Source organism: Struthio camelus, chromosome 6 (assembly GCF_040807025.1).
Source record: "Struthio camelus isolate bStrCam1 chromosome 6, bStrCam1.hap1, whole genome shotgun sequence".
Taxonomy (NCBI): domain Eukaryota; kingdom Metazoa; phylum Chordata; class Aves; order Struthioniformes; family Struthionidae; genus Struthio; species Struthio camelus.
The window spans coordinates 9,772,340-9,792,092 of record NC_090947.1 but is presented as its reverse complement, the minus strand read 5'-3'; the positions used below and the strand labels follow the sequence as shown (position 1 = coordinate 9,792,092).

Genomic DNA, 19,753 nt, shown 5'->3' with positions numbered 1-19,753 from the left:
GACAATTTATGTGAAGATTATACCCAAAACCCATGCACCAGTACAAACTGGGCGCCAACCAGCTGGAGAACAGCTTTGCAGAGAAGGACCTGGGGGTCCTGGTAGACAATAAGTTGACCATGGGCCAACAGTGCACCCTCACAGCAGAGAAGACCAATGGCATCCCAGGCTGCATTAGGCAGAGCATTGCCAGCAGGGCAAGGGAGGTGTTCCTACCTCTCGGCTCAGTGCTGATGAGGCCGCATCTAGAGTGCTGTCTTCAGCGCTGGGCTCCCCGGTACAAGAGAGACATGGACATATTGGAGAGAGTCCAGCAAAGGGCCACAAAGAGGAGGAAGGGACTGGAGCATCTCTCATATGAGAGGAGGCTGAGAGAGCTGGGACTGCTTAGTCTGGAGGGGAGAGGAGGGGAGGGGAATCTTATCAGTGGGCTTAAATACCTGATAGGAGGGTGTAAAGAGGAGGTGGTCAGACTCTTCTCAGTGGTGCCCCATGACAGGACAAGAGGCAATGGGCACAAACTGAAACATGGGAAGTTCCACTTCAACGTAAAGAAAACACTTCTTCAAACACTTCTTCACTGTGAGGGTGGTTGAACGCTGGAACAGGTTGCCCACAGAGGTAGTGGAGTCTCCATCCTTGGAGATGCTCAAAACCCAATGAGACACGGTCTTGGGCAACCTGCTGTAGCTGACCCTGCTTGAGCAGGGGGGTTGGACTAGATGATCCCCAGAGGTCCCTGCCAACCCCAACTATTCTGTGATTCTGTGAAAACTATCTTTCAAAGTTAATATACGCAGTTGTGCTATGTGTCTGTTCTTAATACCATTTGAGCCTATTGAATGCTTTCAACCAAACATGAACAAGTGGTTGTAGTCTGAAAGGTGTTGCATTTTTATGATTTTTGGGGGAAAAGAGAGCTGTGTGTGAAGGGAGAGATACTATGTGTGTCCTTACTGAGGAAAAGGCTGACCTAAAAAACACCTCTCAGCTCTATTACTAGATGCCAGAGAAGCTAGTTATATCTCACTGTTTGGATATCCCAGGTGTATAAAAAACTTCAGCTGGAACTTTCTATGTCAGAGAACTTGATTCTGAGATTAATGGCATCGTGTACTTTTCCTGTGGCACTTTCTGCTACTTGCTGTTTTTGTTTTGTTTTCTCATAGTGCCTGTTAGAAATTAGTTATTCGGAGCTTTTATTTTCCTTTCGGAAAACTTTAATTGCAAATGCTTAGAAAGATATCAGCAGGGATGTGAGAGCAATCTCCAGGTTATTCTTCAGCAGTAATCCTTGTTTTGTGGTTCAAGCACTTCTAACAGCAGTTCTGAATTTTTTTAGGAAAATTAAGGCAAAGATGAATCTTCAGAGTGTGTTTTTTTTTTTTTTTTTTTTTTTTTTAACTCCTAGGACCTTTTCATGAGAAAGAGACCTTCTCTCTTTTTATATATAACAATTTTCTCCTGTCAGGTGTCCAATTCCAAGATATGTGTGCTCAGAATAAGATTTCCTTTTTTCAATTGTTATTATAGTAGTAGCTGTAGAACTTGTATGTTTTAGAAAAAAGAAAGGCACATCAAAGTCAGTGTTCTCTTTCACTAACTTTCACATAGTTATTGTTAAGCATCTATATTTGTTTAATTCTACACTGTTCCGTCATATTGTTCTACAGCCTTAGCTTAAATCATCTTCACAGGTGCATGCTTCGTCTTACAATTGCATTAGATGTGTGTGATAGCAGTTAACCTGTAGTCACTTCTGTCACGTGTGCTGCAATGACTTGTGGAGACTTGGTGACTAGCCTGTTGTTTTCCCATGTTATATATATATTTTTTATTTGTATCATGTATGTTCAGTTGAAACTTTTAAAAATTATTTTGCTTTATTTGAGACCACATTGCAGAAAAATTTTGTTTCTAGATAAATTTAGAGTAGGGGGGATAGGAGTTGGCATTTGTCACAAATATTGATTTAAAGAGATAATCAGGCCAATTAAAACAGATCTAATATTTAAGAAGCTTCTGTTTGATGAAACAGCTCCATTGTTTTTCATCAGCCACAGCTGTTGTAACTGTTATCTCTATGGAGGCAGATCTCTTGTTATGTAGGTCACATAAAGGGAAAATAGCAGCTGAGCGCTTGCTTCAAGAACTGTAGAGGAAAATGCAATGAAAACATTGTAAATGTTTCCACTGAAGTGTTCTGAAACACCCAGAGGGTTTCAATAGTAGACATTGGCAATTTGTGTTAAGATATGTTGTGATAGTATAGTGCTTGCTTAAAAAAAAAAAAAAGTGGAAAAACGTATTCAAATATCAGCAGTTATTGCCCAATATAAATAAACAATGAGTTGAAATCAGAATTCCATAATGTAGTTAATTTTGAAGAAATATTTAAATTAAAGGAAAAAAGAAGGTGCATTTAGGCTTTGTGCCTTAAAATAAGCAGCTTCACTCGAACTTAAATAGCAAACAAGCCTTTCAGTTTTCATTCTCTCTGCCTGGTGAAATACTCCTTCCATTTTTTGGTGGGGGAGGGGATGCAGTAAAAATTGATGCTGCTTCAATTTTGAAGATGTCTGTTGCAGTTGCTTTGCAAATGATGTGACTGACCACACACGCTTTCTGATTTTTTTTTTTTTTTTTAACATCCTTTCTGTTTCCCCTTTGTAAAAAGAAGGAAACGTCTTGAAAAGGAAAAACAATAATTTGGAAGAAAAATAAATGTTTAGGCAGAGTATGGCAGCTATTTCTCAGACAAATAGCATGTTTGATGTAACATTGGAATTAAGTGTAATTCTGAAGAAATGACGTGTTTCGTTAGCCTGCTATCTTCTTCCATGGTACAGACAAATGGAATCTTTTTGATGTCTCTGAAAGGTACCCTTCAGAGTGCTGTATGGTAGTAGTAAGTCAATTTCTTTGATGCAGGACTCTTTAATTGCGTAGTAACTTTTTAGATTAAGATTTGCTGCTACTCCCTGAGAGCAGGTCTGCTATGACCTCAATAATAAAATTTTGATGGTTGTTGGTTCTACTAGAAATAATTAACCAGTTGAGGATTCTGGACTAACTTATGTGCGAGTTGCTGATTTAAAGCACTGGTAATTATTTCCTTATAGAGAAACTGAAATATTTTTCACTGTTTTAATGTATACTCTTCTAATGCAATATTTGCATGAGCCATATTTATTATAGAATGTCACTAGACTTAAATTTGAAGGACTAGTGTTCTAAGAGACTAAAACATTGTCCACACCACTGAAACCTACGCATAACAGGTTTTATTAATTTTTACAAGTCTTTATTAGGTTAAAGCTGCTGGGGAATTGAATTCTGGACTTCTAAAGGCAATGCTTTCATTCTTTGACTGATAGGAGTCACAGATGATTTCTTTTACACAGGAATGAGTTTATATAGAACGTCAATTGCCGTATTATTACTACCTCTAGTGCAGAAGTTGTCCTACGGCACAGCTGGGAAGTATATATGACTAAGAGTTCTTCCCAGTGCTCTTCTAAAGCTTCCGTCTGGTCTCCATATCGTTTGCTGTGTTCTAGACATTTGTTTTATCCCTTTATATTCTTCATAGGTCGGATTGATGTATGATATTTTTCAGGTATAAATCTGTGAGGAGAACTAGATGGATTGGTAGTAAGTTTAAATCATTGTGATCTCTGGACTGGCAGTTTGGATCTGGAGTAGCTAACAACAAATAGAGTGTATGTGTGAGCTTATATGTGTATCTAAAGCCTATCTCTTTCCTGTTTGCCAATTCTTTAATTTCACAAGCCTCCTCAAATCCTATGTTGAGGAACCTTTCTTTATAGTGTTTGACGCTTAACTAGCTTGTAGCTTAATTCTTTATTGTAGCTCCACTTTAAAATAGAGTTGATAGATGGGATAGGTGCAACTTTTTCTTTCTTTCTTCCTTTTTTTTTTTCTTAACCATATTCGTCCTTCTGTTTTCACTTCCTACATTTGTTAAAGATTTTTTTCAGTAAAGGCTCCTCTTAAAATCTAGATTGCTCTGAAAAGCATTGTCAATACAAACACTAAAAATGCTGGATAACATTTTGCAGAAGGTGAAGCGTCAGGTGAATGTGGATGTAGGTACCAGGTAGCATGTAAAGGGAGGAAATGCCTTGATTGTCTTGTAATATGTAAATCATTATCTAATGAAAGTTGACTTCTAGAATTGAGGGTTAGACGTATCTTTTTACAAATCTGCTATGTGTCATATTTTGAGTGGTTACTAAAACTTATCGGCTTACAGTGCCCCTTGAATTCAAGTAGACAAAAGGTAAAGGATTAGTGGTATGAATTCTAATAAACTCGGCATTAAACTGAAAAACTTCAGCATGGATTTTCTTTGTTAGTCTTTGCCAGGTATAAGGAAACTTAGGGACTTTATTTTCTTTGAGGCCTTAACTGTTGAAGAATCCAGTGACTGATGTGCTTTTGAGGGAATAAATGGTGGTTTATAGGTACCAGTGCCCCATTTTTGATATAGGAAGTTTTCAGGGAAAGCATAAAAACACATTGCACTGCGTATTAATACTGAATAGAACCTGAAATAGCAAACTTAATTCCTATATTGAAAGTGTCTTGTTCTATACTTAATAACGTGGTAGTTCTGATTTGATATGACTTATTGTAGATAATTAAAATAATTAAGCTCTATGATTTGCTTTCTTTCTAATCCAATGTTCTTGCTCCAGCTGACAAATCAAGACCACCTTCCTCAAGCCCTTCCAGTATTATTCGCCGCACTTCCTCACTGGATACACTTGCTGCTCCCTACCTTGCTGGACAGTGGCCTCGTGATAATCATGGGCAGGCTGTTCCATGTATGAGAGACAAAGCTACACAGGTAGGACAGATTTTTGTCTTTAGAATATTTGACTGTGAAGGCAGGATGTAAGTGGAAGAAACTTTTCTTTAAAGCAGTCACTTTGGCTCTCCAGTTTGCTAGTTCTCGTTTGCTTTGAAATTGTGGAAGTTCTGCCTTTGATATTTCACACTTGGGCTATTTGCATCATTCTCTAAGAGAAGCCCATGAACTGTGGCATCTGTTTTTAAAAAAAAGGAGAAAGCGGCATTCTTATTTTTTATTTTTTATTTTTTTTGATAAAAGCACTAGTGTATCACACATTGGTTTTCTCATTGTTTGTACTATGTGCAGGAAAAAGGATTGCGCTGCTTAAGTACCTTTTAGTCTTTAATTTATACAAGGGAACTTAAAGTGACTCCGTATATGTGGTTCTGTTTTAAAATTTCGTAAGAAAGCTTTTGTAGCACCTTTATGAAAGTTATTTTAGCCTTTCCTATGAAAGGCCATGAATCCTCGTGATTTCAACAGGTCTTTTAATATTCACTTGGGATATGTACATTGAAGCACTGCCTCTTCAAGGAATGAATGATGCTCAAATTTAGTTGAACTGCGAGGCATTTAAAAAGTACATGATTTTCTGATTAACTTCAAGACCTTGACAAAATTTCGCAACCTTTTAATGGTACAGTCCTATGCTGTCTTTAAAAATAGAACCAACAACCAGTTGAATGGAACTATAGCATTATCAGAGCTATAAGTTTACCACATGACACTTGTTTTATCAAATTCTCCTTACAGGGAGCAGTCTTTCATGGTATCATGCTGTATACAGAAGTGGTTCAGGGTGAATTTTTCCATCAAATATCCCAATGTTTCGTTCCTGCTTCTGTGGTTACATTTTGGCAATGGATTTCCCTAACTTGTGGAGTGAAAGAAAACCAAACATCTCAGGTTTTAAATCCCTAGTCCTAGAGCATGGTTTCAACAGCAGGCCTTTACCTAATTCCCAAGGATGTATCTGAACTGCAACAGGAAGATATACAGGCAGTGTGAGAGACATACTTGAGTTTAAGCCTGCCTTAGTAACGTGTGGTAACAGTAATGAAAATGCAGCCCCACAGGCATCAGTGTGTTGTCTACTCAGATGTGAAAGATGTCAAGTAGATAATGTCTGTGCTGTTGATTAGTGCTAGATGGTGTTCCCAAAATCTGCAAAATTTTGTTCAAAGGAGGCAATCTGGAGAGCAGATCACTGGAAAAGTAAGGTATTTTGCAAAGGAATCTGACCAAGTGGACAAGTTAGAAACTGGTGAAGGAAAGAGAGTTGAGGGGCGAGTTTTCTGTGCAAGAAAATGAATAGGAAAGACGGTTAGAAGATCGTGTGAAAAGGGAAAGCAAATTGTAGTAGGAGAGGGAGGATGGAGGAAGGCATATGATATACAAGGTATTTCCATTCATGCTTAGCTGTTAGCAACCATTATTAAAAGGCAAAAGATAAAGCTTGTAGATGCCTTAGCTCTGTATTTTCAAACTTGATTTCTTAGGATAATGCTTTTTTCAAAATAATTATATTTCTAAAATACTACCAAAGTATTTGTTATATTCTGTTGATCTCTTCCAGCTTAGTTAAGTTTTAATTAGAGTCATGACTGGGTTCTTATAATCTGTATATTTTCCAGTTAATTAGATAATATCCTTTTTGGCTTACACTTTTCTTTTGTTTTCTAATTCTGACACACCTAGTTGCTATGGTGGATGGGCTTTTATATGTAAAAGGAAACATATTCACAAAGATTAGTGGGAAGGCTATAAAAAAAAAAAATAATTCCATGGGGTATTTCTGCAGGATGAGTGTATTTAATGGAGTATATTTAATGTTAGTATACACCTGAAGAAAAATAGAATGATATATTTACACTTGCTAGTTGAAAATGTGTCTGACAAGGTAGAAAGTTCTGGAATACCATGCATCTATCTGTATGTTTAAGCTTTGAGCTGATGTGACACTGACAAGACTTTGTTATTTTTAGTTTCTCTAGTGGACTTGAGAAACAGCCATCAAAATTAGGGCCAAGTTTCAAACATGTGATTTTTAACAATAGTTAATTTCCCAAGAGTGTAGGCTCTACAGTTGTTTAGTTTATTGTTTGTGAAGATGTGGTGTTTGGATGAAGTTTCACTCCGTAATTTTGGATTTCACAAAGTCTGTCATCTCTCATTTTTGCATACTTTGAGTCCATGCTTTTTTTTTTTTTTTTCAGTAGTGTCTGTTAACTAATTCTGAACAACTTCACAAGCTGAGGGAGGGAATGTTGTTATGTTACAGATGAATGCACACAATTATATACTCGTTTGCAAGAGTTAGTCCAAAATGACTTCAAATGCTTGTATTACAACAGTTATGTTTCAAGTTATGTGTGAAGGGAATAGCCATAGATGCTCTTATATTCAAAAGGAAGCCACATTTGGTAAAAACTGATAGTTAAAGTCTTTTTTTTCTGTGGACACCACGACACATGCTCTGATGGGGGTCCCTGTTGCAGGCTGAAACTACGAAGACATAGAAGATTTTTGCGTTGAGTCAGCAGGAGATCTTGATTCTGCAGGCTTATGGGGTGGAGAGAGTAGTCATTCAGGAAGCAGGCTGAGGAAAAAGTGACACACTGGCTTGCAGGCCATTAGAGATGCCCATAGGTCATAGCTGAGAACTGTGTAAGAGATCCTAGTTCAAGTGGAAACTGTGTATATATCAGACTCCTACTTCAACTATTTTATTTTAGTGAAGAAGGTACAACTTATCTCTAAAACAGCACTGAATTATGTACATGCAGAATGTTCTTTGTCTGATGAGTAAGTATATCATTGAGCATCCTTGGTCTGGCTAGAATTCATACGTGCAGGCGCTGTTATTAAGTGTTACTTAAACAGATATTGGTAATCTGGTCTGTCTTTTCCTTTGAATCAGACTTCTTTGGCTTTACCTGCGATTATTTGAAATATAGCTATGTCAAAATGCAGTTTAAAATGAGGCAATTGTTTTGAATTTTTTTTAGCTCTTAAAGAATAATCAATTTCAACTTTGTTGTTAGAGATTTTCTCTTAAGTGTTTTTTGTTAAGTGTTCTAGTATCTGTGATAAATTTAGCCATAAACAAACTTCTTGTAATTCCAGAACAGGCATTGTGAATGATAACAACTAATAAGCAAATAGTAATACATTAAGAACCCAGAGAAATAGAAATCCTTCTTTATATCTGTTGGTTGTTTAGTCTACTTGTCTTGAAAGTATATATTATAAAATGTAGGGAAGAGGAGGTATTGCATTTCTGGCCTGATGTAAAGGTTTCCTATAGTTTAATACCTTATTCCTACTCCTTCCCTAAAAAAGATTTGTAACTATTTGCTTTGAAGATGAACATTAAAATATAATCTTTTAAAATGAATCAGATAGTAATTTATAAGAGAAGATCTAGGATGAAGTCTTGAGTATAAACTACATGCAAAGACTGATTGAAGTGTTGATGAGATTCTTGTAGGCAGATGTAATAATTATGCTGAGTTGGGAAGTTAGAATTAATGGAAAAAATTCATTATTCTAGCAGCTAGAAGATGGGATGGGATTCCAGACTAAAATTAGAGAATGGGCTAGGCAAAGATTGGGACTAGCATCATGAGTTGGGCAATGGGGTTTGTCAATTACTCTATTTTGATCAAGTTGCTGAAGTTGGAAAACGTACATGGGATTTTATGGTGTGAAAGACCGATTCTATGGTTAACGTAAACATCTCTGGACAAATGGATTCTGATTTTGCTAGGAAATTCCTATTCAACCCTATTGACTTGCTATTCAAATTTGTTCTGGTTAGTTGCTGATTTGGATTCATGGATATGAAAAACTGTTGATAGTGGAGATTTCATTTATGTGAAACTTCCATCTGTAATTGAAGTCAGTGCAAGTGCAGTCTGTGTGTTCAGAGAGTTACATCTCTGTTTTCCCTGGAAAACAAGGATTAATATCACAAGTTTGTGTGTTCTGTAAATAGATGGGTAAGCAGTCAGCTTGTGGCTTGCAAGCTGTTAGTCCTAGATGTTGTCTAAACATAATCCTAAACAACTGTTGAACATCTTGGATTTGGAGGCTCGGAGGCAATCGAAGTTCCTATCTGTAGGAGAAAGTGAGACATCAGTGACTCCTAAGGCTGAGACAGCCAGGTCGCCGCTGGATGCTGTTGCATGCTAAGGATTGCCCTGTAGCAGTGAGGCTTTAAAGGAAGTCACTGTCTCATTCTTCTGCGTATGAACATGATTTTGAAGCTTTATTGGTACAGGATTTCCCATAAATTACACCAAGCTATTTTTACTGATGCATCAGAAGTAACAAGGTCAGCATCTGTGCAGGACCCTCCCCTCAACTTCAGCAGTGTCCTATTGGTTCTTCAGTGCTCTCTAGTAGCTTGTGATACAGCTGGCTGTTAATACTGCTTTACCACTGTACAATAATGTGGAAAGGAAACTTGCATATTCCCATGCTAGAAGAGGTCTGACAATTTTTAAATATATAGTTTCTCTCCACTTTTTCATACTTTACTTGCCAGAAAGGCTTCTGTTCAGTGACCGCTTTTCACTCACGGTTCTATGTCTGGAAGAGAGAACCGCGTTAAGATTTTCTGATGTGTCTCAAACTATTTCTTCCAGAGAGTAGAAATGATCTTTTTTGTAATTAATCTGGTGATCCTCTTGCTGTAGACAGAAAGTGCCTGGGCTGAAGAATATTTAGAAAAGAAGAGAAGCTCACACAAACGTTCAGCGTCGTGGGGCAGCACAGATCAACTCAAGGAGGTCAGGAATGTTATGATTTGATACGCTTTTGGGTGAAGTGTGTTGCTAGCATGCACTGTTGCCTTGAGTCTTCAGGAAGGCATGAATGTTGTACCATTTTGTTGTATTATGTAAAGCTTGGGCTTGGTAGAAAATAACCTAAAATATATTTTACCTGTTCATTTGACTTTGATCTCTTATAACAGTACAGGGCTTAAAATTTTAACTTCGGTGTGTGGGAAAGAAAGTATCAAATGTGGGTGACATTCTTCAGCAGAAGAAGAAATCCAGCAGTGACCTAATTATTTTCAAATTTTATATATTTCAAATACTTTCATTAAACTTCAGGAAATATCTCCTGGCCTGTAATTGAACTGGTATCTAACTTTGTTACTTTTGCAGGAACTTAAGTTTAATTTAACGCTGGCGATAATTATGAAAATTCTGGTGGTAAAGGGGCCTTAGAAAAGCGACCAAATAAACTGGCGAAACTCTATGTATATCTGAATCTATCTGGTAAAACCTAACGTGCGTTTTTCCATTATTAGATTGCAAAATTACGTCAACAGTTGCAGAGAAGCAAACATAGCAGTAGGCATCATCGGGATAAAGAAAGACAGTCTCCATTTCATGGTAACCATGCAGCCATTAACCATAGTCAGGTAAGGTTATGCTATCTTTTTGGACATAATGGGTGGCTAATACTGTTTTTAAGTCTGTTCAAGATTATGTTTTTTTTAAGGGAACTCAGTACATCTAAATATGCTGTAGCTAAAGGTGACTTCTATGAAATGGATCCATTTCCTTTGGCCTCCTGGCGTGCCTTAAGTGCAGGATCTTTTTGTTACTTGGCTAGGTTATCTCGCTGCATAACTCTGACTTTGAAAGAATTTCAAACAGGTAGATCTTTTTTTTTAAAGGAAGACTCTTAAAATGTATTCTGCAGACCCTATGAAAGGATGACGTGGATAAGTTTAATCTAAAGCCATTGATTCATCTTTTTCATAAAGAGTTGCTGTAACAGTTGTGAATTTTGTGGAGAAGGTATGTCATGGAGCAAATTGGTGGTAAAATGATGTTGACTCAAATGAAATTGTAATTTATGTTGACCGCATGTCCTGGCGGTAGCACTTGTCTAATCTTATGATGAACTGGTTCAGAGAGCTTAACTGACAAAATGCTATTCAACTTTTTTTTTTTTTACGTGGTTGCTCTCTCAAAAGTGTTTGTCCTCTTGATGACTGCATTCAACCTCAGCCTTTGTAACATTTTCTCTGTGATTTCATCATGCCTTGAGGCTTTGAGTAGTGGCCACTATGAAAATTATGTGATGGTTATGGCACTACATGTCTGGTGTGCAGTTGTGGTTTTATCTCAAAACTGTTAATGAGGCCTGGTTCACAGAAAGGTGATATTTTTAGCTCAGTTGATAGTAGGTGGAAAAAATTAGAGGCTTTCAAACATGTAAATCCTTTTTCAGCTCTCTTTTGCTTGAGCAACTTTAAGAAAATCAATAGCAAAGCTTGATCAGTCTTTTCAGAAGTAATTTTTTTTCCCACTGATATCTCACGAATATATTTGAGAGAGAACAGTTTTTTGTTTAACTGTCACAAAAAGAGCAAATACCTCACAATTGCCTTACGAGTCAACCTGGTTGAAAGAAACTGTGGAACTGTCGAAGCTATAAATAGGGAAAGGACTTCAACAGTGCAGCTTCTCCACAAATCTAATAATATTTCCAATTACTTCTAAAATGCAGTTAGTGTTGTTCCAATAAGTACATTTTGATACCAGTTAATTAAGGCTGCTTCCTTTCTTTTCGTTCTGTCCATCCTTACTGAAATAATTTGGGTTGGGGAGGGGAACTGTTGCTCCATCAGCGTATGTCCATGTATGCTACAGGTATACAAACGGACTCATGCTCATAAAGAAGGAAATAAAAAGTAGAAAGGACGACTATGCAGTCCTGAGCAGCCAGGTTCTTTTGTGGATGAAAGTCTGAAGTCTGAACGAATCCATTAGGCTTCAAGAATGGAAATAAGAGAGTAGAACCATGTTTTGAATTTCTCCTGCGCTGCTGTTCTTAATTCCTAGTATGTATAGAAAGCAACAGCGTTATCTTTCTGTCTCCAATCCTAACATCCCTGGAATAGTTCATTTAATTAGGCGCTTTGAATTTTAAGGAGGTAAGTGCACTTGAGTTCAATTTTTTATAAGCTCAAATTCTGTGCTGCCAGAAGTGTTATATTTAGGATTTTTTTAGGATTATATTTTTGCATCACAATTTAAGAATTAATTTTTTAAAAAACTTAGTTTGTTTTGAGAAACCAAGACAGAATTTTCGTGATGATTGTTAGAGTCTGACCCATGAGAGCTTTTTGACATCCACAGCAAGAATTATAAGTAAGGAAGTACTGAGAGTTTCAGTTTGCCTTCTTCCCACTGCTGTAGTGGTTTTATTAATTAGTGCATCTATGTTTTTTTTTTTCCTAATTAGTGCTCATAATTTAAATAGAAGTGTTCTTTAATTCAATCAAAACTTTTTAACTTGGTCTAAAAAGAATTCAGTCAACAGTAGAAGCTTCTGAAGAATTCTAAATCTTGTCATTATAACTGTTTGGTAGTCTTACTCTGTGGAGTTAGAAGCTGGTTTTCAGCCTAAATACTGTTAGTGATATTTAAGTACTAACTTCTTGCAGAGCACAATTTCGTGGTCTTTTCTAACTTTTCACAAACTCTTCATATCGAAAGAAATTAAAACCAGGCTTTACTAGAATTACGGCACATAGCTGTAAATCACAAACAGCAACTATTTTCTCCTCTGCGTCTGCGTAGCAGAATATTAGCCTAGAAACAAGAAAGGAGAATAGTTTAGATTTGAAACAAGAGTCTAGTACAAATCCCTACATCTTCATCTGGTTTGCTAGAGTACAGACCTAGTAGAGCATGCTGCGAAGCTTAGTGACTACTGTAGCTCAAGTCGGAATAGTCCAAAATGCTGAAAGGGGAAAAAAAACAAAGAAGTGACCTAATTCCTGTCTTGAATCATTTTGAGAAAATTTCTGAAGACTGATGAGAGACTTCATTTTCCTGGAAAGAGCAATTGAGTTAGGAGGAACATGCTAGTCAAAATACTTGATGCAAGTATTTTTTCTGAATTTGTAGAACCTGTTTGAAGATTTGTTCTGTACTTGCAGGGAATTGATGTATTTCAACAACAAAAATATTTAAAACTGAGGAATATTTGGTTTAGGTACGTCACTACATTGAAGAATTGTGTGTAATCTAATGGGTCTGGCCTGGTAGCCTACGACTCTGTAAATTTCTGCTTGTTAAGCTATTGTCACTTTTACATAGATAACTTTTTTCCTTTTTTGATTATTATTGAAAATGTGTTATTGGCTATTATAAATAAGTTGTTGGCTACTACTCTGAAAAATACCAAATAAAAATTCTGTATATAAATACCTTCAGCATCATAATGACATTGTTATTCTGCTCATGAAATTTTACCTTTTTTATGAAGATTTTTTGCTTTCTGTCAAATGTTGAAGTATGCAAATAAAAAAAAAATCACACAATGGGTAATTAGTGTTTGGTCTTGTGAAACGGATCATAAAATATCAACAGAGACAAAGCAATTTTTCCAGGACCTTGTTAATAAATTTTGTGTCAGCTGTCTCAGGCCACTTGGAAGGGAGGAGGGTTGCAGAAGGCTTCAAAAGGAGTAAGCAGAGGGTTAGTTAATGGCGTTTAGAGGCTGCTTTCTAAGTCAGAGTGAAAAGCTGTAACTGCCAGCATCAAGCGCTCTTTCTAGGCTTTTTAGTTTCTTTCTAGGGAACTGCTAAACTGGAATTTCTGGCAGCAGCTCAGTTCTTTCACGGTTTGTGGGAAAGACTGTGTGGAAGCACTTGCAGTTAGTGATTAGAATGTTTAGAATTTATTTTTTTTATGTTCCCTGTGTGAAGAAAGCATGCAGTTGCTGACTGTAGTGGGTCGTATGAAGATTTCTGAGCTCAAGGAATTGGACTTTTGCCAAGGCTGAGAGCATTAGGACGTTGCCTTGATAGTCTTTTCACACAGCCCAGGTAAACTATGTGACCTTGTGGAAATGACTGATTTTTCTAGTTGAGACTAAAAGAAGAATTTGGTGAATTTATTTCCTTTCTTCTGCCTTACTAATATACACTTAAGCTTTTCCACAACTTCTCAAGTTTTACCAAAGTTTTTACAGTGGTTCTTGCTGCCTAACCTCCCACTGAGTGGTTTTGTTGTGCTTCTATGATTTTTAAAGAAATAAACCCACAGAAATCTTTATAAAATAAGCTTATTAGCTATTCCTATTCCTCTACTCAGAATCAGGAAATAATTGGTGATGAACTTAATCAAGTACTTACTGCTGTCTGTATATTTTTTTCAAAAGCAATTGATTTTTTTTTTAATGCCACCAATGTTCCATTCTGCCTCTTTTTACAGGAAGAGAGGTTTGCAGAAAGGTACCTCCTCAGGTGATCTCGGGATGCTTCCAAGAATATTGGACTTTGATTTAATTCTATGGTAGTAAGGCTGTAAACAGGAGTCAGATCAGTGGGTTCTTCCTTTAGTCTCAGTGTTAACGTAGTGGAGAAGCTAGAAAGGAGGGCAGAGCTGAGGAATAATAAGTGGACTAAGTTTTTTAAAATAATAATTTTTTTTCAGTGCACTTGGCTGAGGCTTTGCTAGTACTAGATGTTTTGAACCCTCAAGCCCTCTTCTTTGTTTCTTGGGAAGCATATTTCCATAGTATCTTACCCATAGGCTGTTCCTAACAAACCAACCACTAGTGTTGTTCATCCTCGAAGGTGGTTTGATGTCAATGTATGAAAGCATCAAAAAGCCTTGGATTCTATTTCAAGCTTTGTTGCTTGTTGAAGAATTGGAGGAGCTTACGGCCTTTGTCTTCTCCAAAACGCTTGTGAACAATTTAAATTTGTCACCTCCTGTATTTCATACCTTACGGCTTTATGCCATACCCATAAGTTTCAGAACTCTTTTAACTGTCCTGCATCAAAACTCTCTGAAAATGTATTATTATGTAAGCAGTGTAATTGTTATCCTGTGTTTGACACCTTGCTTGGTTTTGTGCATTCCCGCGTCTGCTGATGTGGCATCCTTAGGGCCTGTTCCTATATGCCAGGGACCAGCTCCATGCAGACTTCTAGTATCTCTAATATGAAGGCTCTTGTTTTGAGGCTGTTTGCTCCACCCCTGTAGCAGTGCCTGCTTCTCCTCCTACCCTCAAGTACTTAGGATTATCAAGTCATCTTCAGTCATGAACAGAATATTATTTCCTACTGGAAGTGAAGGATGCAGTATTGGACCTTAACTGGTCTTTACTTGAGGAAATCGTGCTTTGCTGCTTTGAGCTCTTTAAATGGTATGTCTATGACTCTGGGAATTTCTGTGGCAGGCAAGCAGGGTTAAAAGATGGAGAATTCCCATGTTTTGCTAACAAAAGCTGAAATTTTAGACACTCTAGGATACTACCACTGCTTTATGCTTTTTAACAAGTTCAGTATGTCACAAGAACGTGTATTTGTATTCACTGGGTGTGTAATCAGTCTGTATTAGTGCCTAAACTTGTGCTTATTGCACCTGAATTATGAATAGATTTGACCTCAAAATCACAGACTAGTTGGGGTGGCAACGCTCTGCCTAATGCAGCCTGTGATGCCATTGGCCTTCTTTGCCGCGATGGTGCATTGCTGGCCCATGGTCAACTTATTGTCTACCAGGACCCCCGGGCCCTTCTCTGCAAAGCTGCTTTCCGGTTCGTTGGCCCCCAGCTTGTACTGTCTTGATTTACCTGACTGTTGATCCAAGGCCTCCTTTTGTGCAGAATTAGGAGGGTTGCTTTCTCAGAAGATTTTCATGCTCTTCTCCAGTGCTTTCTGTTTTCTCTTTTTCATCTTCAGGCAAGACATTTGAAAGCCTTTCTCAAGTTTGGCCATTCTGAGAATTTTTAGTTTTTGTTGACTTAAAAAATGAGTCACAAACTTTTCCTGAATAGAAGCTTTTGCAGTCATTGGGCAAGTCTTTTTTTATGGCTATGCTAATGTTTCAGTAAAACAAAAATAGTATACTTAAGTGTATTCCCATCTTAAAGATTTGTAGTTAAGTGTGAGAGTAAGTCTACGTGATGGTACGTATCTGTGCATAGAATTCTACTTTTTAAATTCATTGTTCTAAAGTAGTTTTTCTGCCACATGAATCTGATGCAAGTTTTAAGAATTCTCATGGAAAGTAGCAATGCTTTCATTTCCATCTATGCACAATCTTGGAAAAAAACAAGGTTCTGTGAAGACCAAGTGTGGATGCTACCTTGCCTCAGCCAGTAGAGGAGATGTTCTCAGCTGCAGCCCACTAGGGCTGTACTAACTGATGCTGAACTAACCAGGGATTTTAATGTGACTTTTATAAATGTCATATTCTTCTTTGAGTTGAAGTGCTTTGCAGGAAGCATTCCATCATCTTTTATATCACCCTGCATCACCAATATCACCTTAATCACCAAGACTCTGGGTTGAAATTTAGAGCAGAATGTCTTCTAATGTGTTGGGTAAAATGATTTCGGAAAGGGGAGGAATGCTAATGGAGAGGATGGGATATCTCAAAAGTATGTTTTGGTGTACCAGAAAGGATTTTTTTAAAACTTCGGTAACATGTTTTTTGAGGTCTCTAGAGGATGGAGTTATTGTATGCGTACTTTAAAACATGTAATTTTAAAATGTTAATCTTCACTCTGAAGCAGTTGTCTATTATCACATGGGTTTGGGATTCTGTTCTTTCTGTGGTTGTCTTCCTAAATTGTTCTGTTAGCATTCTACTCTGGCGCAATGTAGTTACTGTCTTGGTGTGTTTGGCTACATTCAGAGTAGACTCTCTTTTTGAGTGGTCAGACCAGTCTTTTGATGAGAAGATTTGGTGAGAGGCTGCCGTATCCAGCCTATTCTGTGATGAGATTATGCCAAAAAAATTCCAAGGGTCTTATGCTGTCAAGCTTTTGTAATTCCAGGATTCTTCTGAAGAATCAGAGGTCCTGTATGAATCTAGTCAGGAAGCTGGTAACCCATGGTACAGATCAGTGCTGTGTGTGAAAGAGCTTGACAAAAGGCACAGGCAGCCTTTTATATGTAATGCGTGGTGGAGAATAGGAGGAAAACCTCTGTAGCTCCTGCAATGGTTGCCTTAAAAACTAAGTGAAGTATCAGTATCAGCAGTAGTGAATATCCCTTTTCTGTGGAACCAGAGAGAAACAGGACTCTGCCAGAGAGTTTCACAGGTATTTGGTGACAGATTGGGATAGCGACTACTATTTTCAAAACTCTGATTGCACAAAACTAATGGTTTGGCCTTGCATTTGTACAAAAATAGTGTTTTCAACATAAGTATTGTCTCTTTTAACATTGCAAAGCGCTTCAAAATTTTGTGCTGTAGTAGCTGAGCGTACTTTCTTAAGTACTGAATTTCACCGAATTCAGTTGTGGTTGCTTTATAATCTTTACAACTGTTTATTCAGCCTTTTTGCTAATAGACCAATAATGCAAGCTGTACGTACAACTTCCACAATGATGATGATCAACACCCTTGCTTGGTAGCTGAGGAAGATATGCCGAGGAAGAGTTGACACTTTAAAAAAAAAAAAAGAAAATTATTGCAGTAATTTTTCATTAGTAGGACACAGCGCAACATGCTAGAACTTTTTTCTTGTTTTATCAATGTTCCGAGAAATCTAGACGTCTCCTAGAAATCTACTGTCTTTCTGAAAATTGAACTGAACTAAGAGGAGGCCGCTTTAAGTGGCTATTTCAAGTCTTTATTTCTAATATAGTGCAGTCTTACATTTATGGAATAATTTTTCCTTTTGCTCTTGCCATAGCACTATAGGTGACTGCAGACTGCCATTAAAACAGAATCATAACAAAGTTACAAACAGTAAATCCAATGGAGAGGAAAGTGAAATTGTGATACAGCTCATTTCAAAGGGAGCGGGAATATATTTCTAAAAGCTCTGTGGCTAAAAGATTTGTCTTACTTAAATCTGAGTATTTATTGTTAAGTTTTCACTTGTAAAGCAATGTTGGGTGGGAGGCAGACCATATCAAGGAAAGTTTAGAGAACAGATTTTTTGAAAGTTTTTCCTGCTACAAATTAGATTTGAAGAAGTTTTTGAATGTCTGTGTCCTTATTTAAAGGCATCTATTTTAACACGCTTGTTACAGTTTCATTTAAGTCCTTGATATTTAGGAACAGATGTGTTCTGGTTAAAGGTTGACTTTTAAGTAGAAATATTAACTGTGTTTTGTAAGTAAATTTACATCGCTTTCTCACTGTCTGTTGTTCTTCAGGCTCCCGTTCCAAAGAGTGCTCTTGTTCCTGTGATACCTATTACCAAATCAACAGGATCACGATTCCGAAACAGCATAGAAGGACTGAATCAAGAGATTGAGATAATAATTAAGGAGACAGGAGACAAAGAAGAACAGCTTGTTGTATGTATCTGCCAACATGATCATCCTTGAAAATATTTTATTCTCTCGCTTTGAGGTTTTAAGTCATAAGCTTTATTTTGCACAGTTTTTGAAGTATATTTTTCTGGAATTAATTTTGTTTCCCTAATATAAGTTTTTGAAAGGTCTCTGGGAAAGCAAAACGGGTTAAAGCTTGAAGCTGAACCTTTTTCTTTGTGATTACTCTGATGTACTTACATTCCCAATGAAATAAGAAAGCTCAGTAAAACGACAGAGAAAAAGTCGAAAGATCTATTTTGAGAGTTTCAGATCTATTTTGAGAGTTTCTGTAGTAACTTTTTTTTCCTCTTTGTGCTGTGCTGAAGAGAGGTTCCCATCCCTCCTCGGATGAAGCATAACTCTTCCATTTTTCATTTACTTTCTTCTATTACTAAATTTACCTCTAAAAATCCCTGAAGATAAACTGTATCAGAAATGTTAAAAACTATTGGTGTTTGTTCTTAAGTTTTCAAACCTGACTGATTTTTATCTTCTGGCGGAGTCTTGGGTAATGAACAAAATTTTCTACTTCAAACAGGTTTATGAAACAGGGAGAAAAACCCCTCAGCACTACTGGGTTTAGAGAAATTGCTAACCAAATGAGAGCAGCCATCTGATACAATCTGATGCCTTTATTTTTAACAGCCCCAAGATATTCCGGATGGGCACCGTGCCCCACCTCCATTGGTTCAGCGTAGTAGTAGTACTCGCAGCATTGATACCCAGACACCTGGTGGAGCAGACAGAGGTAGTAATAACAGCAGCCGCTCCCAGTCGGTATCTCCAACCTCATTTCTCACCATCTCTAACGAGGGCAGTGAGGAAAGTCCATGTTCTACAGATGATCTTCTTGCTGACTCCAGAGATAAAGGTACTGTGCAACTTTAAGTTCATGGCCATTTGCAACACTGCAAAACTTTAACTTACTGCTATGTAAATGAACATGTTGTAAAAGAGTTGGGTTTGTTTCTCATGTTCATGGAGAAATGGTAGATTTTTTTTTTATTCTTTGTAGGTGATCTTTTTTTTCCCAATTCCTCCAAGTATTGTGCATGTGCACGTGCACTCATATCTAGTGTTCTGTAGCTGAAGTTGCATAGATATGAGAGAGGAATGTGCTTCCCAAATGACATTTTTTTGTTTTTAAATAATATATTCTTTAAGTATCTTAAACAGGAAATTGGGGAAAAAAGAGTGTGCAGTGGCAGGTGGAACAGCAAAGTATACTTGTGCCGTTGGCTCGGTCAGGGATTTGTTATGATCTAGGCCAAAGTGAGTAACTTCCACCTTCCAGCGTTTCTCTCTCTTGCCTCCTCCCGCAAATGTAGCGGGTTTTTTTTTTTCTTTTTTTTAATCGGAAACTTTCTGAGCTATAAATAAGACAACTACATAATTCACCAGAAACCTGTTCTGTTTTTTAAGGAATATGGCTCCTCTTTTGGCTAGATGATGGGAGTGCAGGACCCCAGACCTCAGGTGTGCAGTTATAAACTGAGTGTGTCAGGGAAGGAATGGAGCTTGCAGGGGGATCTGAGAATGTTATAAGGAAAAAT

The 19,753-nt window shown here is 37.3% G+C and overlaps 1 protein-coding gene across 3 annotated transcripts in view; it reads left to right on the top strand.

Annotated features, from left to right (window-relative positions):
• FAM117B (family with sequence similarity 117 member B) overlaps window positions 1–19,753 on the top strand; it is a 38,813-nt gene that overhangs the window by 5,430 nt on the left and 13,630 nt on the right. For all 3 annotated transcript variants that reach the window (XM_068948098.1, XM_068948101.1, XM_068948100.1), the window contains exons 2-6: window positions 4,722–4,873; window positions 9,580–9,672; window positions 10,200–10,313; window positions 18,039–18,182; window positions 18,846–19,071. In XM_068948098.1, coding sequence (XP_068804199.1) covers window positions 4,722–4,873; window positions 9,580–9,672; window positions 10,200–10,313; window positions 18,039–18,182; window positions 18,846–19,071 — 729 coding nt within the window. The remainder of the gene's footprint in view (window positions 1–4,721; window positions 4,874–9,579; window positions 9,673–10,199; window positions 10,314–18,038; window positions 18,183–18,845; window positions 19,072–19,753) is intronic.